At 39.4% G+C, this 18976-nt stretch overlaps 1 protein-coding gene across 4 annotated transcripts in view; it reads left to right on the plus strand.

Annotated features, from left to right (window-relative positions):
• LOC147253765 (CUB and sushi domain-containing protein 3-like) overlaps positions 1-18976 on the plus strand; it is a 246750-nt gene that overhangs the window by 1188 nt on the left and 226586 nt on the right. For all 4 annotated transcript variants that reach the window (XM_086219046.1, XM_086219048.1, XM_086219049.1 and 1 more), the window contains exon 2: positions 12822-13044. In XM_086219046.1, the coding sequence (XP_086075172.1) occupies positions 12822-13044 (223 nt within the window). The remainder of the gene's footprint in view (positions 1-12821; positions 13045-18976) is intronic.

The raw sequence follows: 18976 nt of genomic DNA on the forward strand, positions 1-18976 counted from the left end.
TCCCGAACCTGTGTCTTTCCCTTCATGCTTTCCTCTGTCATGTGAATCGTCTACCGCAAATGAACCGCAAAACTTCAGTCAGCTCAATGATGGCTCACCCTATAATTCATTTTTTTCACTGAAACATTTCCAGAAAACTGATAAAAGCCAGTGGCTTGTAACTATCGAAATGTCAGTGCATGTTCATAATCAATAGTGTATTTGTATGCCCTGCACATATTTTTAATGTTTTCTTTGATATTCTTTTTTTCCCACTGAAATGAATGCCAAAGAAATACAGGCATATCTAATTTCAACTCCTAAATTATTTGAGGGATATTTGAAAAGTATGTTGATCTCTGCACTGCACGTACGTGTGTCTGACGATGGGCACTCACTGATATCAATTTACATGCAGATTGTTCTCCCTGTGAGTAATTCTCATGTCTGTCTGATGGGGGTGGATGAAATGTGCAGCATGCAGAGTAGCAGCGCCCACCAAGAATGAGCCAAGTCAAGTTGAGCAGAGTCGGGCACAGTGCTGTTTCATCACCACCCACATTGTGGCAATGTCAAACCTCGAGGCCACTGCCAATTCTCCTACTTCTGTTACTTATTAGAGAGCCAGCCAGCCAGCCAGGAATTGGGGGGAGGCCTGGGTCTTCATTTGGAGAAGACCAAAGAAAATGGTGACACAGAGCTTGGTAGGGAGGAGGAAACAAAGGACAGCTGTTGTTCCTCCGAAAGTCGACATGAATTTTGTAATCTACGACCCACTTCTCCTTCGAAGATAATTAGGCTGTACTTAAAAAAATTCCAGCAAAGTTTTTGCAGTTCTGCCTTGCTCGAGGTGCTTTTTCACTGAGTTAATATTACATTATTTGGAGCCAGAGTATTGTGCGTGGGTGGTGAAGAGTTCTAATTCTTAAAGTTTGTTCTGTCACCTGTCTTATTGTGGCACTTTGCCCATATTATGACATGGAATTTTGTGAAATTTGTGAAATTAATGGTGTTTAAATATATCAAACTTATAAAACTTGGCCCAGACACAAATTCAGAAGCCGTGTACATTCTTGTTTTATAGCAGTCGTATTGCATCAGTTCAACAACTCCATTCTACCAATTCTTTTTGACTTGACCCGACTTGTTGGTGGTAGCTCGGTTTTCCTTTTCCAATGTACATGGAGTTGTTGGTGTTGCCTCAGTTGTTAGTTGGAAGTGCGGCTGTTAAATTTGCTGCTTTGAAAGGCCATCAGGGTTGATTAATTAAAAGAAATTGATAATTGAATTAAAATCAATATAGAGGCTCAGCTATGTGTTGCACAATCACAAAGTGATGGAGTGACATTTCTAGTCATGATTTGCCGTGTATCACTGTATAGAATGGGCGTCTCAGCCTACGTGGAACCTTGCCAGTGATATCCACAACTTTCAACCCCCCCCCCCAAAAAAAAAATTTAGTATGGAGTTTGTGAAATTGATAAAAACAAAAAAAAAAGTCGCTAAAAATACAAGTGCTTGACCAAATTAGGACATAGATTTGTTCAAGTAGTGGGGAATGACAAGAAAGTGACAGGTAATATGTTCAGACAGTATGTGACATGGCTGAAGTGTGCAACTTAAACAACAGTATCCTGGATATTGTTTATAATCTGTATATTTATTCATGAAACGGTTGCATATTATGTTACATTATTTTACTTTATCATTTTTGTCTGTCACTCATCCTGGGACATCCAAATGGTGGGTGACCTGATTGTAGCAGAGAAGTTGAAGAGGACAAACACAATCATGGGTCCGTTCACTCTTCCACACTAATAGCAGCGTAGTTGACAGTGAAGAATTAATGATGGCAAACAGACTGTAGAAAATTGTGCATCTTTTGTGCCCCACCACTTCTGTGTTTTCATTTCTTTCTCGTTGACATATTTTGACAGTTTATTTTAACTCTTTACCAGACAGTCACTAATTGCCTGTAATCAGGTGGGTTCTGCATAGACAGTAATCTGGCCACTGAGCCCTTGATGAAGACTCTCTCAATGTGATTATGTAAACAGGCTGGAAAGGCTGCTGGGGCTAATCAGGATTACAGTTTGTCTGTGTAATTATACACTATCTACAGGGAATGCAGGGCATTATCCTGCTGCCCCTCTGGTTCCTGATCCCCTCAACTGTAGGAGAAGAAGGACAGGAGTTTGGTAAAATAGTGAACTCTAGAAGAAAGCACCCCCCCCCTCAACACACACACACACACACACACACACACACACACACACACACACACACACACACACACACACACACACACCCCACTTTACTCCACATTATTGTTGATATCTACCCTTTACAGTCAAAGTTGCATCCCTGACCCAGGACAGGCTCTGAAGTGTTGTTGATAGGTCCCTGCACAAGCTGTACGCTGTATATTTAATTGTTTCTGATTAAGTCAGTTCTTCTCAGGTGTCAGTTTTAATATAAGCAGTAGTCTTGGAGGAGAGGGACTGGCAATATTTTGTCTTCGTGAAGAAAATTGTTCACTGTTCAAAATTCGTTCACATTTGGAGAGGGGACTGAAATCGATTAACTTTCTGTAGTATGTTCGCTGATAACAGTTAGACTCCACCCATGCTTTCATTAGAATAGCTAATATATCCTATCATATTTCATGAGGTGACAAGCCAACTAACACATTAATATTAGGGACTGTGAGTGCTGCCACAAATCATTTTAACTGGAAAAAAATCCCTCCCGTTTTGAAGCGCACCCTTCTTTGTCATTTCTGATCTATATTATCCTACTAACCATGATGATGACATGCAGGTGCCCTCACAACACTTCTTCTGCAGTGCCTGGAGTGACTGCTTTTGTTTGTGTTTGCGGACATGATTTTTTGATATGTGACAGGAGAACAAGCAGAGGTGCAGCATGGTCAGGGAAACAAAGTGGCAGATGTGAAGGTAATTGAGAGAGTCGACTGCTTTGTGGAGGTTGCTGGGATTTCACAGCATGTTTCAATCGTCATTAAATGTGTGTGGACAGCATGAGAAGTAGTCCCTTTTTAGACTCTCAACTGTACGTCTTTGCATCATTAATGAAGCAACATCACAAAGGATTACATGATTCACAACATAGGTGTAGAAAAGTCAATTTCTCATTTGCCTGTGAAATACTTTTAGATAAGTTGAATGGGAAGTTGTTGATTTCATCATAAATATCATTTTGCTGCTATGTAACATTTAACCATTACCTTGTCATGTTTGTAAATTTAAAGCTTTTTCCTTTATAAAAAAACGGTGAATGTGTGGTGGCGAAGGTTTGTTACGCTGTATTTTCTAGCATGAAAACATATTAAGGCTTCTGCTGCATGCACTGAAACCATAATTGATTGACTCACTGATGAATGAATAATTGATTCTTGAGTTTCCGGCAGTGCGCATCTGTTTTTCGCGATGATGTGTAGAGTCGCATTTATCAAAGTAGGTATTCATCGATTGTTGTCCACTCTCAGTTTAAATGCAGGTCTAATTTGATCCACATTAACAACAACACGGTGTCACTGGTATGAAGAACCTGAGCCAATATCAAGGAATTGCTGTTCAAGCATTCTAGCATCTAATCGTGATTAAAATACAATATGCAGAGGGGTTGAGTGTCTACAAACAAGGGTGTTTGTTGAATTAGGGTAAATACAGGGGTGTAGGTAAATACATGCTATTAAGAAATGTATAAAAGCCATCACACATGAACAAATACAAAAGGCTGAATTGTATTTTTATGTCAGCATTTGAAATTTAGAACTTAAATTAGTGTATATAAGTTGCCAAATAGTCAGAATGTGAATAACCCATGAAAGGCCTATCTAAAATGAGAAGCAACTGACTGAAATATCCCAAATAACCCCCCAAAATAATTTGGCCCTAAAATAAAAGTTGTCAACGATCGTTCAAATAAATGGGAAACCCTGAAGATTAAAAAAAACAACAAAAAACAACAACTGTGTAAAGCCTGATTTGAGGACTTGCTGATAGACTATTATGAATACTAACAATAAGCCTGATCTGGCTTTAATGTATCCACCTAACACATTCATGTGGGCTGAGGTGGGCACAAGTTACTGTCTACACAACACGGTCCCTGGGTGAGAAAAAGACAACTGTGTTAGGAACTAGCAAGTTTCACATTGTACAGAGGCTATTAATGGGAGGTTGTTTACTGAGGAATTGAAAAATAGTAACGTATTGTTGCAGCCTCTGTTGGCTTTAGATGCACTGTGATTCCCTTCCATTTTTGGGGAAAGTGAAGTGGGGCTCTTATTGTTTGTTTGGAAGATTGGAGGCTGGAGAGACAGGTGTCATATTAGATGTGTTTTTGGCACACATTGTGAAGCAGCTCTCACAGTGGTGTCCTGGCATCAGGTGCGGTGGCTCAGTGGCACTTTGAGGAGGTATTGGTGTCTAGTCATAAAACACCATATCAGCTGGAAAGTAGCTAAAATACCAGCAGCACATAGATATCGGGAGACAGTTATTATACTTGGCCACACAGAGCTGTTATTTCCGTGTGCAATGGTGTGCATATTTGTGCATGTGCCAGCTCTCTTTCAGTGTGGCAGTGTATTTGATTTTGGTATTTTTCACCTCGGTGGTTGGCAATTTAAAACCACCAAATGGAATATTTCCGAGCACTTTTCTAAATTGCAATGACACACTGATGAAGTAAGTCATTCTTTAGAAAGGCTCTTTTCTCTGTTTCTGTTGTAGGGATCCTATTTCCCTTTCATCATGCACGCAGACAAGCATAGTGATGGACTATACACATTCTCTCTATGTAAAATGTGAGGGTGCAGCGCAACCAAGTAGATAAGCTCCTTTATTTTTCACACATCAGTTTAAGATTTCTGTCTGCTAAACTTGCTGTCTTGGCCCCGCATTGTATGTATTAGTGGTTGTGCTGCAGAAAATGTATTTTCTCATCCCTCCACATTTCAGGTCTGTAGCTAGAGCTTGTCAAAGATCTGAGAGGAAAGTGCTGGGATTTCAAAAACAAAATTACCTCTAAATGCTGCACTAGTTCTGATCTGATATGGCGCAAACCCTGAAGATCCATGTTCTAAAGTCATGGCTGCAGACATCAAAAACATAAAGAGGTTTTTCTCTTCCTTGTGCTTTTCCTTTGATGAAACCTTCATGGTAAACATGATATACAGTATAATTCCCACTTCCATTTTCTGCTCTTTTTTCTATTTTGTAGAGGTTAAGAGGACACTCAGATTAGAACAAATATCTATTTATACCATGGTCTGGGTAAATACTCAAATCTAATTGGCTGATGGGTGTCAGCCATGTGTCAGCTAACTCCTGGTACCCAAACATCTTCAGAATAGTTCCACTCAAAATGCTTGTTCACCTGCTGAATTAATGCACTGGAAGCTGCCCCAGCTGGGAATAGATACGGTGGAAGATTTGAACAAAACTAAGTTGATTTATTTTTCATTGTATGTATCATAAATTCCGCATAGGAAATAATTTCTAATTGTGATGTCTTGTTGTGGATTTACTTTCATGGATGTATCCATGTATAAAGAGGGCTTTTGAATATTCTGGTTTTCATTTTTTTACATACCACCCAGCCTAATGCTGGTCATGTCAACCACAGTCTGGTGTGTAACAGTGATTTCCTATTAGCGGCAAATTGCTCGTTTAAATTGGATCTTATGAAATCAGAACATAACAAGCGAGCACGTATGTAAAACAGCACTGTTTCTCCTTGAGGAAGCAGGACAGAAACTTTGCAGCAAATGAAGCCGACCAGAATGCTACTGACCTTTGTTTTGCTTTGTAAGGTCTCTATCTTTCCACTCTGTGAACTGTAACCAAGCCTCAATGATGGATATCTCTATACTGGCTGACTCACCTTTAAGGTCAGGTGCAAATCAATAGAACTTTTTTGAACTTTTGTACTGATCGCTAGGATTGGTGCTGTTGCCCTCCCCTTGTGTTTATGATAGCTCACCATTATGAATAATGATGAAATACCATGAGCAGCATTCCTGAACTAATCACGGACTACAGTCAGTCATGGGGAAATAGAAGAAAATAAATGTGGAGAAAACAAGTCAAAAAGACTAGCTTGAAAGTGCATAGTTCATTATGCTTGTGGGCACTGGGCTTTTGGAATTTGTTTGAAGAAAGATACTGTGATGTATAAAGGGTGCATGAAGGCAAAACTCTTCATGCATCCACTGACTGGTGGTCCACGGAGTGTTTCAGCAAGAATATTGCATTATGTGTTATTTTGTTTGTTTGCGTATTCATGTGTTAATTTCCTTTGGTATTTTCACTGAGGTTATACACTTTATGCATGCATGTGTGCGTGTGCGCGTGTGTACTTGCACGTGTTTGGTGTACTGTATTGCACGCTCCTTCCGTGTGCTCTCCTGTCCTGAAAGAACAAAGGAATAGTTGCATGATTTCTCCCAATAATTTTGCTGTTGTGCTTTGACTGTGACAGAGGGTGTCCTGGATCCAGTATGGGATAAATAAATTCAGCCCACACTCTAGTTCAGTTCTATGCTGGTTTCTTAACGATTCAGTCCAGGACCCATGTTGTTTAAATGTAGTTGTGCCTGTATATGTGTGTGCTGGTGTTGGTATAGAGGGGTAGTCAAGCACACCAACAGTACATGCCCATATTGATCAGAAAAAAAGGAAAGAAAAAGTCACGACACAGTTTTTGCCCTGCTCTTAAAGGGCAGAATATTAAGCAAATACAGCAGGTGCATGCTTGTACACTCAAAGTTGCAGAAAAATGCAAACGATTACAACTAAAATATTACAGATATTATCATTGTATATCACACCTGCTTCACCCTGGGAGATTTTGGTAGATTCCTGTTCATCCTGTAGATGGTCTGCTTGCTGCTTTCATGTGTACTTCCTGTAAAGCTGTGTGAAAGTTATTTGGCATCAGGATAAACACATGCAGTGTGTATTTACCTGCATTTTTATCTTGACAGGACAGAGGAACCTTGACTACAGATGAGGCTCTCCAGGGTAAAATAATTAAACTTTGTGTTCGAAATAGCTTTTTGACAGAATAGATTGAAAACCCCCACATGCTCTATACTGTGGATTGCTTAAGTAAGGCCCCATCTTAAAAGTCTTTTGAAGGTCTGTCCAAGAAGATGGAAAAAATGCCTCCACCTCATAGGTCTCTGATACACTCACTCACTCACTCACACACACACGCACGCACACACCTACACACGCACGCATGCACTGACATACGTGCGCATGCACGCACACACACTCTTGGTTAAAATAATGAAGATTTCTAAATGAAGCATAAGCACTATTTGAAATTTGTGAAATGTCCTTGACGCTGAACCCTTGGATTTGTTTGGAATATATCAGTTTTATTGTCCCATTGGACCAAATCATTTTGAACATACTGTTCTCCACAATATAGCACATGGGAAACAATAAATTTGCCAAGTGCTGCCGTCTTTCATCAGAATTTAGCATTTTTATTGCTGATGGAAGAAAAGACGCATGGAAGTTAAATCTGTCCTGTGGGAGCCTGAAACAAGTCAAGCTGGTATTAGTTACTATTTTCTGAGCCTGTTTAGGGGTATTTTGTTAAATAGTACTCCCTTGGAATGAGTGAGCCTTTATTGGTCAGCCGGTGTTCTATTTATCACTCAGCAATTTGCATCCCATATCCTATCTTTGCTGTACATGATCTCTTCAGAGCCCATCTACAAATCTACACCATTGTTGGACAACAAGAAATGTATTGCTGACTTGGGAGGCAGCTGCATCTTCATACACATGGCTATAAAGAAGAAAAAAAAACTTGCTGTTTGAAATATTGTGACATGTTCTTACATGCTTAAAATCAAAAACTAACCAATTCATTTAGACTTTGAAAATAATTGGATGCTTTTTGTGATGCATGTTTTTCATTTACGAATTTAATCGTATTTTCCATCCGAATAATGCACAGTGGTGTGATTCATTATCTTGTTCAGTCTGTCCTGGATTTATATTCAGCGGGCAGAGAAAAATAATCAGTATAGTCTTTCACTGTTTGTATTGATGAGAAACTCTACAAGGCCACCAACACATATGTATGCACTCACAAACACAAACACAAACACAAACACAAACACAGACACACTCACACACACACTTTCTTTCTCTTTCAGATTGACAGAGACAAACACCATCAGAAATCTCATCATGATAGAAGCCAACTGCTATTTTCCTGTCTGTGTTTTGCTCGGCAAATATAGCAATCAGTTATAAGCGTCAAAGGTTTGATGTTGTGAGTATATCTAGAAAGCCAGGGGCAAATGTAACTGTTTTAGAAACAGCTGGGACCATTTTTGAGCTGTCTGTCTGTCTGTTCGTCTGCTGGCTTCCTGCTGAGGTCCCTGTCTTTGTCCGACTTGTGCATTATGATTCATATGTCTGAAATGCATTTTCCCGCTGTGCATTCACAGTATGTTGTTAATTGGGTTTCTCATCACAATGTGTGCTTGGAGTTGCAGCAAGGCACCAACATGGGGTCTGAGAGAACCTCAGTGAGCATGTTTGAAGGGGTGATGAAGGACTGAAATGGCAACTTCGTGGTAATTCAGAGAAGACTGATGGAAGGTCTAGGACGGTCTGAGTGCTAAATGTGTTTAATATTTGTCGTCTCCCCTGTACATGGAAGAAAATGTTGCTGGATTTTCCTTTGAAGTGACAACATGAATGTTTACAATGTTCTTTTTATAGATACAGCTTTTATGGGGGTGACATCGCTTAACATATTACAAGCTTGTATGAATCACAGTTGTGAAATGGGTGATTCAAATGCATAATAGATAGCTTATGGGAAAAAAAGAAAAACAAGAAACTCGACAGTGTGAGGATGGAGGCTGAGAAAATGAGAAAAATGGAGCAGAGATCCAGGGAACAATTGGCTGAGGATGCAGTGAATGAGAAAGGTGAATGAGACGTCGAGAGTGAGAAAAGATGGGGGGGGGGGGGGTTACAAAGATGAAGAAAAATGCAGATGGCTTGAGAGAGTTGGGGGGTAATGAGGGATGAAAGGAATACAAAGATCAGACAAGGAAAACGATGGAGAGAGAGAGAGAGGCAGATTGAGGGAAATAGATGTCTTGAAAATGAGCATATGTTCTGTCATCCCCAAGACATCAGAACAATCAGCCACACAAACAATGCTAAGGATTTCACATAAACAGCATTAATACCCCAAAACCTTGTGACAACTCAGAGAAATTACAGGGGTCTGTATTTGCTGTATTTGTACACTATCTGGACAGGATCCAGTATAACTGATGGTGCTAAATTTTTACCATTTCAATCTGCTTCTGTGCCCAAAACTAGATTACTCTTGGTTGGTGAGCTTACCAGAATTTCTCATGATTTACACCCTAAAGCAGCTGCATGAAGTAGAAAAGTAACAGTTAGGGGCTCTGGATGTGGACTTAAAAGTAGCGGGAAAAGTGTTGAGGCCTGAGTTACCATCAAATATGTACAAAAAATGGATAGGGAACACGTCACATATGCAATACTTTTCAATTTTGAAGACCCATATCTCCAAAATTGTGTGTTAACCTCACTACAACCTGGTCTCGTGTACACAAATATGCTCAGGGGAACGTGCCACTTCACTCAATTTACATCTATTGGCTTTTTAACAGTACCCCCTAAATGAAGGGAACGTGTGAAATGTTTCTCAGTAATCAATTCGATCGTTTCCTCAATGGTAATATTAATGATAATGATGATAATAATAATTTGTTGCACCAAATCTGAATGATGACGACTTGTGTGTGTGTGTGTGTGTGTGTGTGTGTGTGTGTGTGTGTGTGCATAGAGAATATAGCAGAAGGCCACCCATAGAGTTTACAGACCATCCTACCACGACATATTCTGTATATGGTAGTGGTAGGATGGTCTATGCACTCTATCGGTGGCCTTCTGCTTTGCCTTTTTTTTTTCTTCTTTTTCTTGTTGCTACATTAGCATTGGATATGAAATAAAAGTGTATTACCCTGTGTTTACAGCCAGGCAAAATTAAACTTCAGGCAACATTTACTCGTAATTATGTTCATAAAAATGAAATAAATATTTGACTGGAGCCAAACATCAGTATTCATGGGTTATAATCATAAGCATTTCTGCCTTTGTTAGTATGGTCAGGATGATTTCACTAAATGAAGTCTGAATTTTAACTACAAAAGCAATCATCGGTGGGTTCACACTGAGATGGACATGCCCTCCTCAAAATTCTCACCCAGGGCCATTTGAAAAAGTTCATTTAAAGGAACACATATTTGTGTGTTTGTCCTGCCTATTATGCTATTAGCATAAATATTCACACAAGGTTGATTTAAGTGAATGCAGCTGGTGGATGTTCTTGGTGCTACCATGAATCGGCACCAAATGGTTCTAATTTGTTAAATCAAGTTGGGTTTTTTTTGGATTACTGACCATTAGGTTTCATGACGTGGGTTATAATGGAAGATGTTTTTGAGAGCTTTGGTTTATGAACTGATATTTTTGGACAGTTTTGCTGTTGTTTGTTGCTGGTGGCTATGAGTTGCCATCAGTTTCAAGCTAAATATACATGGCTGGCTCTCAAGATATCTGTCTATGAGGACTTGAAAGGCAAAATACACTTTTGAGTGGAGTAATCAAATTACTTGATTCACAAACTTTCAGGTTGTGGCTGCTGGTGTTACCATTCCAAGTGCATTTTATGATAATGTAGTGTCAATGATCAATGTTGATTATAAGGGTGGCATAGTGGTGCAGTGGTTAGCACTGTTGCCTCACAGCAACAATGTTCCGGGTTCGAGTCCCGGCTTGAACACGGGGTCCTTCTGTGTAGAGTCTGCATGTTCTCCCTTTGCCTGCGTGGGTTCTCTCTGGTACTACGGCTTCCTCCCACAGTCCAAAGACATGAGGGGACGAGGTTAATCAATACTCTAAATTGACCGTAGGTGTGACTGTGAGTGTGAATGGTTGTCTGTCTCTATGTGTTGGCCCCGCACTGTCCAGGGTGAACCCCCCCCCCCCCCCCACCCAAAGGCAGCTGGGATAGGCTCCAGCCCCCCCACCCCCCACCCCCACCCTTAACAGGATAAGCGGTAGAAAATGGATGGATGGATGATGATGATGTTAACATGCAACACTATTGTATGCATAAACCACTATGTAATAACAATCATCACATTACTATATGTGTCATCTCTCCCCAATGTCAAATTCACAAATGTGTTCAATTGCTGAAAGGAGCTGTCCAAGTAATCATGGTATTCTAGTGAGCACTTGAAAGCAGCAATAATACAACATGTCATCAGTTGGAACATATTGGTCCTGTGGGCAGTGCGTCAGAGCTGCAAATATACCATGAGTACCCCATTTCCTCAGTGGTGGCAGAAATAAATGCAAACTGACATGTGACAATCCTTGGCGGGAATTTATATCCTTAGCATTTACAGCAGAAGCTCATCATCAGCCACAACATGACAAAGCTGTTTTGGGATGAAATACTGTATATACTCTATCTACAATGTGGGAAGGTCAAGCCACTTGATCACAGGGTCTAGGTGTGAATTGCTCAGGGTGGCAGGTCAGTTATCAGGACAATAGGTGGAGATATTCTGTCACAGACTCGAGCTTTGAACCCCTGGGATTTGTCTAAAAAAGATCACATGAAGAATCTTGACAAGGGGGAAAGTATTGGTTTGTCTTGACTGTTTGAACACATCAGTTTACAAGGAGGTGCATATACTGTATAATAGAGAAAAATTACTTTAGTATTTAGAGGCCCTTTGAGTTGTATTCCTGCCAAGTGATTTTTCTCGCATCTTTTCCCGTATGCAGTGTGTATGGGAAATGTGTAAATATGTAAATGTGAGGGCTAAACAATGTGTCTTAATTAAGTTTGCATTTCATTTGACAACATTCAAGATATCTTCAAATGAACCAGTGCAGTGTATGTCACATGTATGGCACATGTTCATACACATTTGGTGCAAGTAAACTGTATTATGAAATGAAGGAGAATGACTTACATTAGAGCCACAAAGCAATCAGCTTCTTGTAGCTTGACACAATGGCATAATACCACACTGAAGGTGTCAAGGTGTATCGATTTTCAGCAAGCCTGTGGAACATGGTGCAGGGATACATTTTGTGGGGGTTGTAAAATAGAGTGTTAAGGGCTCTGTGGCACCAAATTGGAAGACCTTGCATGTTGGTTGTCAGTGGGGCTTTGTGACCCGCTGGAAAGAATGAGAAAGTAATGAGGCAACAGAATTGCGTTGTTTAATATAACACTGCAAACGGCTGCCATAGTCCTCAATTATGCATCTCTTCTCCATTATTGCTGCAGGATGTGTTGCAGCTTGTTTGTGTTATTATTTGAAGGGAAAGTGGAACCATAAATGGCAACACAAAGCTTGGCTCTTAGTCAGTGGTTGCCAGATTTCCCTCACACCTTCTGCCAACAGAGAAACAATGTGGATTTTCCAAACAATTTGTCATGAGTTCATGAAATATTGCACCTGAACTTTACAGGGTGCTCACACTCGCAACCATGTCACATGGAATGGCATCTGTGCAGGCTCATTTAAGCATTTAAAGGCTTTAAGACTATTTATTGCTGCTTGAATGCTTGCACTAGGCAAAATGAAGTCATTTTCTGTAGGGATGGTGACAATCGTCTGTTCCTTGTGTTGAGGAGCAGTTTAATAACTGTTGCCTCATTTCCTCTTGTTGTGTGCATTCGATAATGACTGTGTGTTTTCTCTTTTTTTGTAGGTTTTATCCATACTTGTGGAGGCACTTTAAAAGGGAGGAATGGGACAATAGAAAGCCCCGGTTTTCCATATGGTTATCCCAATGGAGCAAACTGTACCTGGGTGATAGTTGCTGAGGAAGGAAACAGGATCCATATAGTTTTTCAATCTTTTGCCGTGGAGGAGGAATATGACTTTTTATCTTTGTATGATGGGCAGCCACACCCAGGGAACTTCAGGACAAGGTAAGGAAGCTTGTTCATGTCATGCACATTGAAGGGTCTGTCTGAAGCTGAACCTGCGCAAGAAAGGAAATGAAAATTAAGCCGTTTTTGGAATTTACCTCACAAATTAAAAATTTAGCAATTTTTTTTTTTTACCTGTTTTTTCAAACAGGTAAAAAATAAGTCTTTTTCTTGTATTATTAATACTTACCTGAAAATAAAATAAACTGACAAATATGCGTGTCATGGAGGTGTCACCTCAGGAAGAGTGTGTGAGTTTTGTGGATTCACATTTGGGTGATGCAGCTTTTCATCAAACCAGACTTAATATGTAAAAAGGAGAGCAATATTGACTCTTTGAAACTGGAATATATTATTCATTTATTCACCATTAAAAGGGAAGCGCACGGAGCAGTTTAATATGGACGAAAATTCTTTAACAAACACAGAAAATAGTCATATCTTTGGATTCAAAGGAAAGAACCCAATCAACCTGCAAGCTCTAAATGCAATCTCCTACATTTGTTAAGCTTCATTGATGCAGGACAGTAGCCATCGCCTTTGAAATGCTTCACTGGAGAAGACAAAGGTTGAAAAAATAACACGAAAATGAAAACACAAAGATTTGTCCTTGTTTATGTCAGACATTGAACGGAGTATTATTTCCTCTGAGCTCTCTGCATTCTCTCACAAAGGCCTGATATTCAATTTCTGCAAGAACAAGTTTGATATCTCTCCACAACATCTGACTCATGACAGATTTCCATCCATCCATTTTCCACTGCTTCCCCTGTTAAGGGTCGCGGGGGGACTGAAGCCTGTCCCAGCAGCCTTCGGGCGAGAGGTGACAGATTTGTCTCAAGAAAATATTTTGCTCACCTTACATCTTTCACTGGATTTACACTGCACTGCAAAGCACCATTCAATATTTGAAGTGAAAGAAAACTGATAATGAAATGATATTTTATAATTTTTAATGTGGAGTCTCATTGTCCTTGAACCAAAATGTAAAATGTTATTTGATATGAAAGTGATGCTGCTGCTCCCAAAAAGGAGAGTATACAAACTGGAATATTGAAGGTTTAGCTTTGTTGTTAATGACGCTATACTTGAGGGTTAATGTACTGTATGATTTTGGGCATAAAGTAATTTTAAAGAAATGTAATTTGTTTTTTCAGTTAAACGTTGCCAACATGAGTCAAATCAAACAGTTTTCTGATTTGTTGTGTTTTCCCTTCCATTTTTGGGGGTTTTAAATTCACTATCAACCTTGTTATTTACAGAAAGATTTCCTTCATAAGTAATGGAATTTTTTTTTCTTTTTATCATTATCAATAAAACAAAATACAAAAAAAATTAAAAATGCTAGACCCCTAAAAAATGGAAAAGATATAAATATTGTGTTATTTGCCTGTCAGAAAAATAACTACAGTTTTCTACATGCACAAATTGAGCTCTCTCTAAACAAATATTTGGGTTTTCTTATCAAACCAATGCATATTTTTGGACATGCACAGTATTTGGACACGCACAGTATGACAGTTTGACATTTTGTGCTCTCATCTTAGCTGACAGGAGATATACATTTCAGCATTTAAACCTGCCTGATTGCCTGATTATGGTCTTGTTTTCAAGTGCCTGTTCCATCAGAGGCGACGGTGGGATCTACAATTTCTCTGTAAAACACTGAGACACTGCCATTATTACAGCATGGTTCCTTGCCCATTCCTGTGGCTCAACTTCAGAGCAGGAGAGCAGAATTCGTATCCTAATATGATTGAGGAGGTATTGAAAAGAAGGGGAACAGTTCAAGGGCTGAATCATCGCTGACACTTTAGCAGCTAAATCACTTTAAATGCAGATGGTGTTGCATAATCTTGTTTTCAAGGTCAGATTTATGAAAGGCTTGTCAACACACCGGCTCACTGCATATCACGTGAATTGATCTTACTTATATAACTGTTGCCACAGATATGAAAAACACCTTGGATTTTTAGCAGTTTGAAGTGTGTGACCAATTACTGAGCAATTTCTAAGCCGGAAATACTCCATAAAACCACAAAGCACTTGCAACACATGTTTATACTACACTAGTGGAGTTTAAACAGAAGGAATATAATTGACAGTAATTGGTGTTTAATGCCAAAAAAAGGTACAACATCAGGTTATGGTAGACATCTTATGTGACTGCACATGCTTTCATTGTTGCTGAAACACTTATTGGCAGTTAAGTGGCCCATAACAATATGGTCTTGTTACAACACCAGATTATACTGTTGATTTGCTTCTCAGTCTCATTGTATTTACGTGTTATCACTCACAACATCTAGCTACACATGTTTTTGTATTTTGTTACAAAATGGTGGAGGCAACCTTCTTCTTTTGAAGTAGAATATTCGTTGAAAACCACATTTAGAATTTTACGCAAATGCAGCATTCAGCTGTCACAGTTGGGCACGTTCAGATGATCATTGAGAGCAGTTATGTTTACATCGGGAAAAATAACTGTGGCTGGTTCTTTCATGGAAAACTTTTGTAAGTAAACTTGTAAATTTTTACCCCTGAATTTTATTTGCTCAAAACTTATAGTAGTAATGTGAAATTTGCGAGCTCCGACATATGTGACATCTGAGTACCAGCTATCTTGAGACTTCTCTGCCATAATACTACATACGACTGACTAGAAACATAAATAAGCAAGCAACATATGCATTAATAAGCGTGCTGTCTTAAAATGCTTCATGTCTGAAATAAACCTGGAGTCCCTGTAGACATCCATCTGTGCTAATTAAGCATATCTCACGGAGCCATTAATGTTAATTGTTGCACGTGTGCTCTTCCTACTTAATTGATCTGGAGGAAAAGGTTTTATAGCTGACTTGTCTTTGGTAAAAAAAAAAAAAAAGCTACTGACTCGACATAATGGAATGATGAACTTTTATTTATTCAGTGTTTAACCAGACTAAATTGTGCATATGAGCACCAATTTGTTGTAGGCTGCTACACTATGTTGCCTTCGGCTTAGCATTAAAAGAAGCATCGCTAGGTAATTGTTATACGATCAAATGTTGGAAAGATGTTTTCATTGTGGAATTATTGTTATTGTTAAAGTTCTAGTGGTGACCACTGTATTTGTTGTCTGAAAAACCAGTGCAGGTCACAGTATCACTCAGTCGCAGTTGTGCTATTATTCTAATTGTCACTTAACCTCTGGTGGTTTAAATGACAAATCATTCAGTAAAGTCACAAATCCATACAGTGATGGATGTATAAGTATGAAAGTTGATTTGATGTCTATTTTCAACAAAAGTAACTTCAGTGACTAAATATTTTTTTAGTTTTGATAGAGGCCAGGATGGTGTCAACCAGCAAAAGCAGGGAACCACTGTGGCATCTAATAGTACCTTAGTGGTACCTGTTGTCACCTCATTGGCATGGAAGGGAATAGCGGCATCTAGAGGAAGGCAGTTAACCTGTCAAAATCCTCCTCTAACTCTCCTGCAACAAAAGGAATGGCAATGCTGTTCCTTTTTGTCTCTTTCTCTCTGTCTGGTCTGGGTCTCTTGGAGGTTTAGATAAAGGCTCGGGGAAACTTAGGAGGATTTTCAACAAACACCACATCCCTGTTCACTTGAAACAAGGTAATGCTCTGAGGCAGAAGCTTCTCCATCCTTAGGACAAAACACCCCAACACCAGGATTAAACTGATCTTTATATCGCAGAAAAAACAAACTCTACACAAATGGGTGGCATCATAAGCCAACACCTCAGGACAAGACTTTGCTGTCCACTTACACCTGAATGAGAGGGGACATTCCTCTGAGGACAGTCACCTACACATCTTGGCCATAGAAGACAGATGGTTTAAAAGAGGAGTTAAGGAAGCTAGCTATGTCAAACTATGATGACCATCCCTGAACAGAGGAGGAGACTTTCTTCCTTGTCTGTCCCCCTACATAAAATACAGTCCTGAGCACCCCTCTTTGGAAATTAAACACCCATTCACACTTGGATCCCCCTGACCCTAAAGGCCCACATTAATAGCGGCTGAATCAATGAACCAGCTGAGTACCGGTTGAGCCAGTGACTCTCAAGTGACCTCAATACCTCTGAAACTGAGAGCTCACCTGTGACTACGACTCTGTTAGAGGGTCCCACCCTCCCAGTCTTAAAAGCCTTCAACTCCCCACCAATGCTTTTGGAACTGAAGAAGCCTCTTATTGGAAAGGCTTAAAATCTTCAAGAAAATCAAACCAGTCCAGTCACCTTGATACAGAACTTAGCAGGGGTAATCACATAAATACTTATGTACCAGGGTAAAACAAAAATGAAAGGCAGTGTAAAAGATTAAAAAAAAAACAACTTTTATACTTCACTTTATATACTATACTACTTTTTTTCCCATTCACTTTGTCACAGGTTAGCAGGGGAAACAGGGACCAAATGCAGACAGCAACCGCAAAGAGTTCAACAAAAGTATTTATTTAAAAAAAAAATCAAGACAACACATTTGGGTTCAAAGTCCAAAAGAAGGAAAAAACAAAGTATCAACAAGAGGGGTCAACAGGCCTAAGTCCTGGACGAATTTAAAGTAGAAACAAAACCAAGTTCTTAACAAGACTGAAAACTGAGGACTTATCGGAGAACACGGGGGAGCAGGGAACACGAGAGTGACCATGACAAGGCAAGTGATGACGGAAATGACAGTCACAATGGCCTGACAAAAGACAATGAGAGATTGAAGATCTAAACTTCAAAATAAAACAGTAACTAAGTAACTAACTAACCACCAAGGAGGTTTTGACTCAGCCCTTTTGTATATTTGCTCATATTTATTTTAAAATGATCCAAATCATAACCTCAAGTGAAATTAATTAGATCATTTCAAGGGAAAACACAAAAGTAAACCATTTTTTACTCTGCTCTTTTTCTGTTTGTCTTTGATAGTGTATACATGATTCATGATGTATTATTATTATTGTGTATGTTAACAAATTAAAATGAAAGCTTAAAAAACAAAATTTACGCTGCCAGTACCACCGTCAATAGATGCTGCTACTTGCCACTAGGTGCCACTGAGGTACCAGTAGATGTCACTTGGGTGTTAACTAAGGTCACATCATTGTGCCAGCAAGGTGCCATTGAGTTGCTGGCCCTTTTCTACAGAAAGGTTAGCATAATTCAGTTTCTTGACAGCCTGCTCTTGGTTGTGACATGCTTATAAGATACAAAATGTAATTGCTTAAAAAGGAGTCTCTCTCTCTCTCTCTCTCTCTCTCTCTCTCTCTCTCTCTCTCTCTCTCTCTCTCACTCTCTCTCTCTCTCTCTCTCTCTCTCTCAAATTGTACTGTTAAATTGTAACAGTACAGACCAGCAGTTTGGTCACTTCAATTTGAAAATGGTGTTGATGAGTGGCATTTCCAAGTTCAAATTTCCCCAACTTTATTGCTTCAGAAACAGACACATTTAATTGTGATCGCAGGTTTGTTGGGAATTGTGATAAATTAAAATTCAGATATGTGGCACAGACAGTAGGAGTGAAGGAATATGATACCTTGTCTAGAATTCTCATTTTACTTCACTGCTGGGTTCTAAAGTTAAATGTTGCAGAAGTGCAGTTCATGACTATGAGAATAACTGTGCGTTTCAAACAAAAAACTGTTGAGTCAAAATGGAGGGATCTGACTTTTATATTTATTTCTACATCATAATTTTTTTGGTGTCATAGTGGAGTTTAAAGATTTGACCTGCTGGCAATCGCATTCATGTGTGTCCAATCATGCCTTAGTTAATTAATCAGGTGTACCTGCAGACTAGCCAACATATAGGGTGGGGGATGTATATTACGTGTGCCACATCTGGCACTAGGGAAAGTCCAACATGGGCTGAAATGTTGGCGCTGTTGAATCATATGCATACGCATTTCTAATTAAGTCCTGTAAGCTGGGACATA

The sequence above is a fragment of the Aulostomus chinensis genome, chromosome 11, assembly GCF_037954235.1.
Source record: "Aulostomus chinensis isolate RoL2024-O1b breed Wild chromosome 11, RoL_Achi_v1.0, whole genome shotgun sequence".
Lineage (NCBI taxonomy): Eukaryota > Metazoa > Chordata > Actinopteri > Syngnathiformes > Aulostomidae > Aulostomus > Aulostomus chinensis.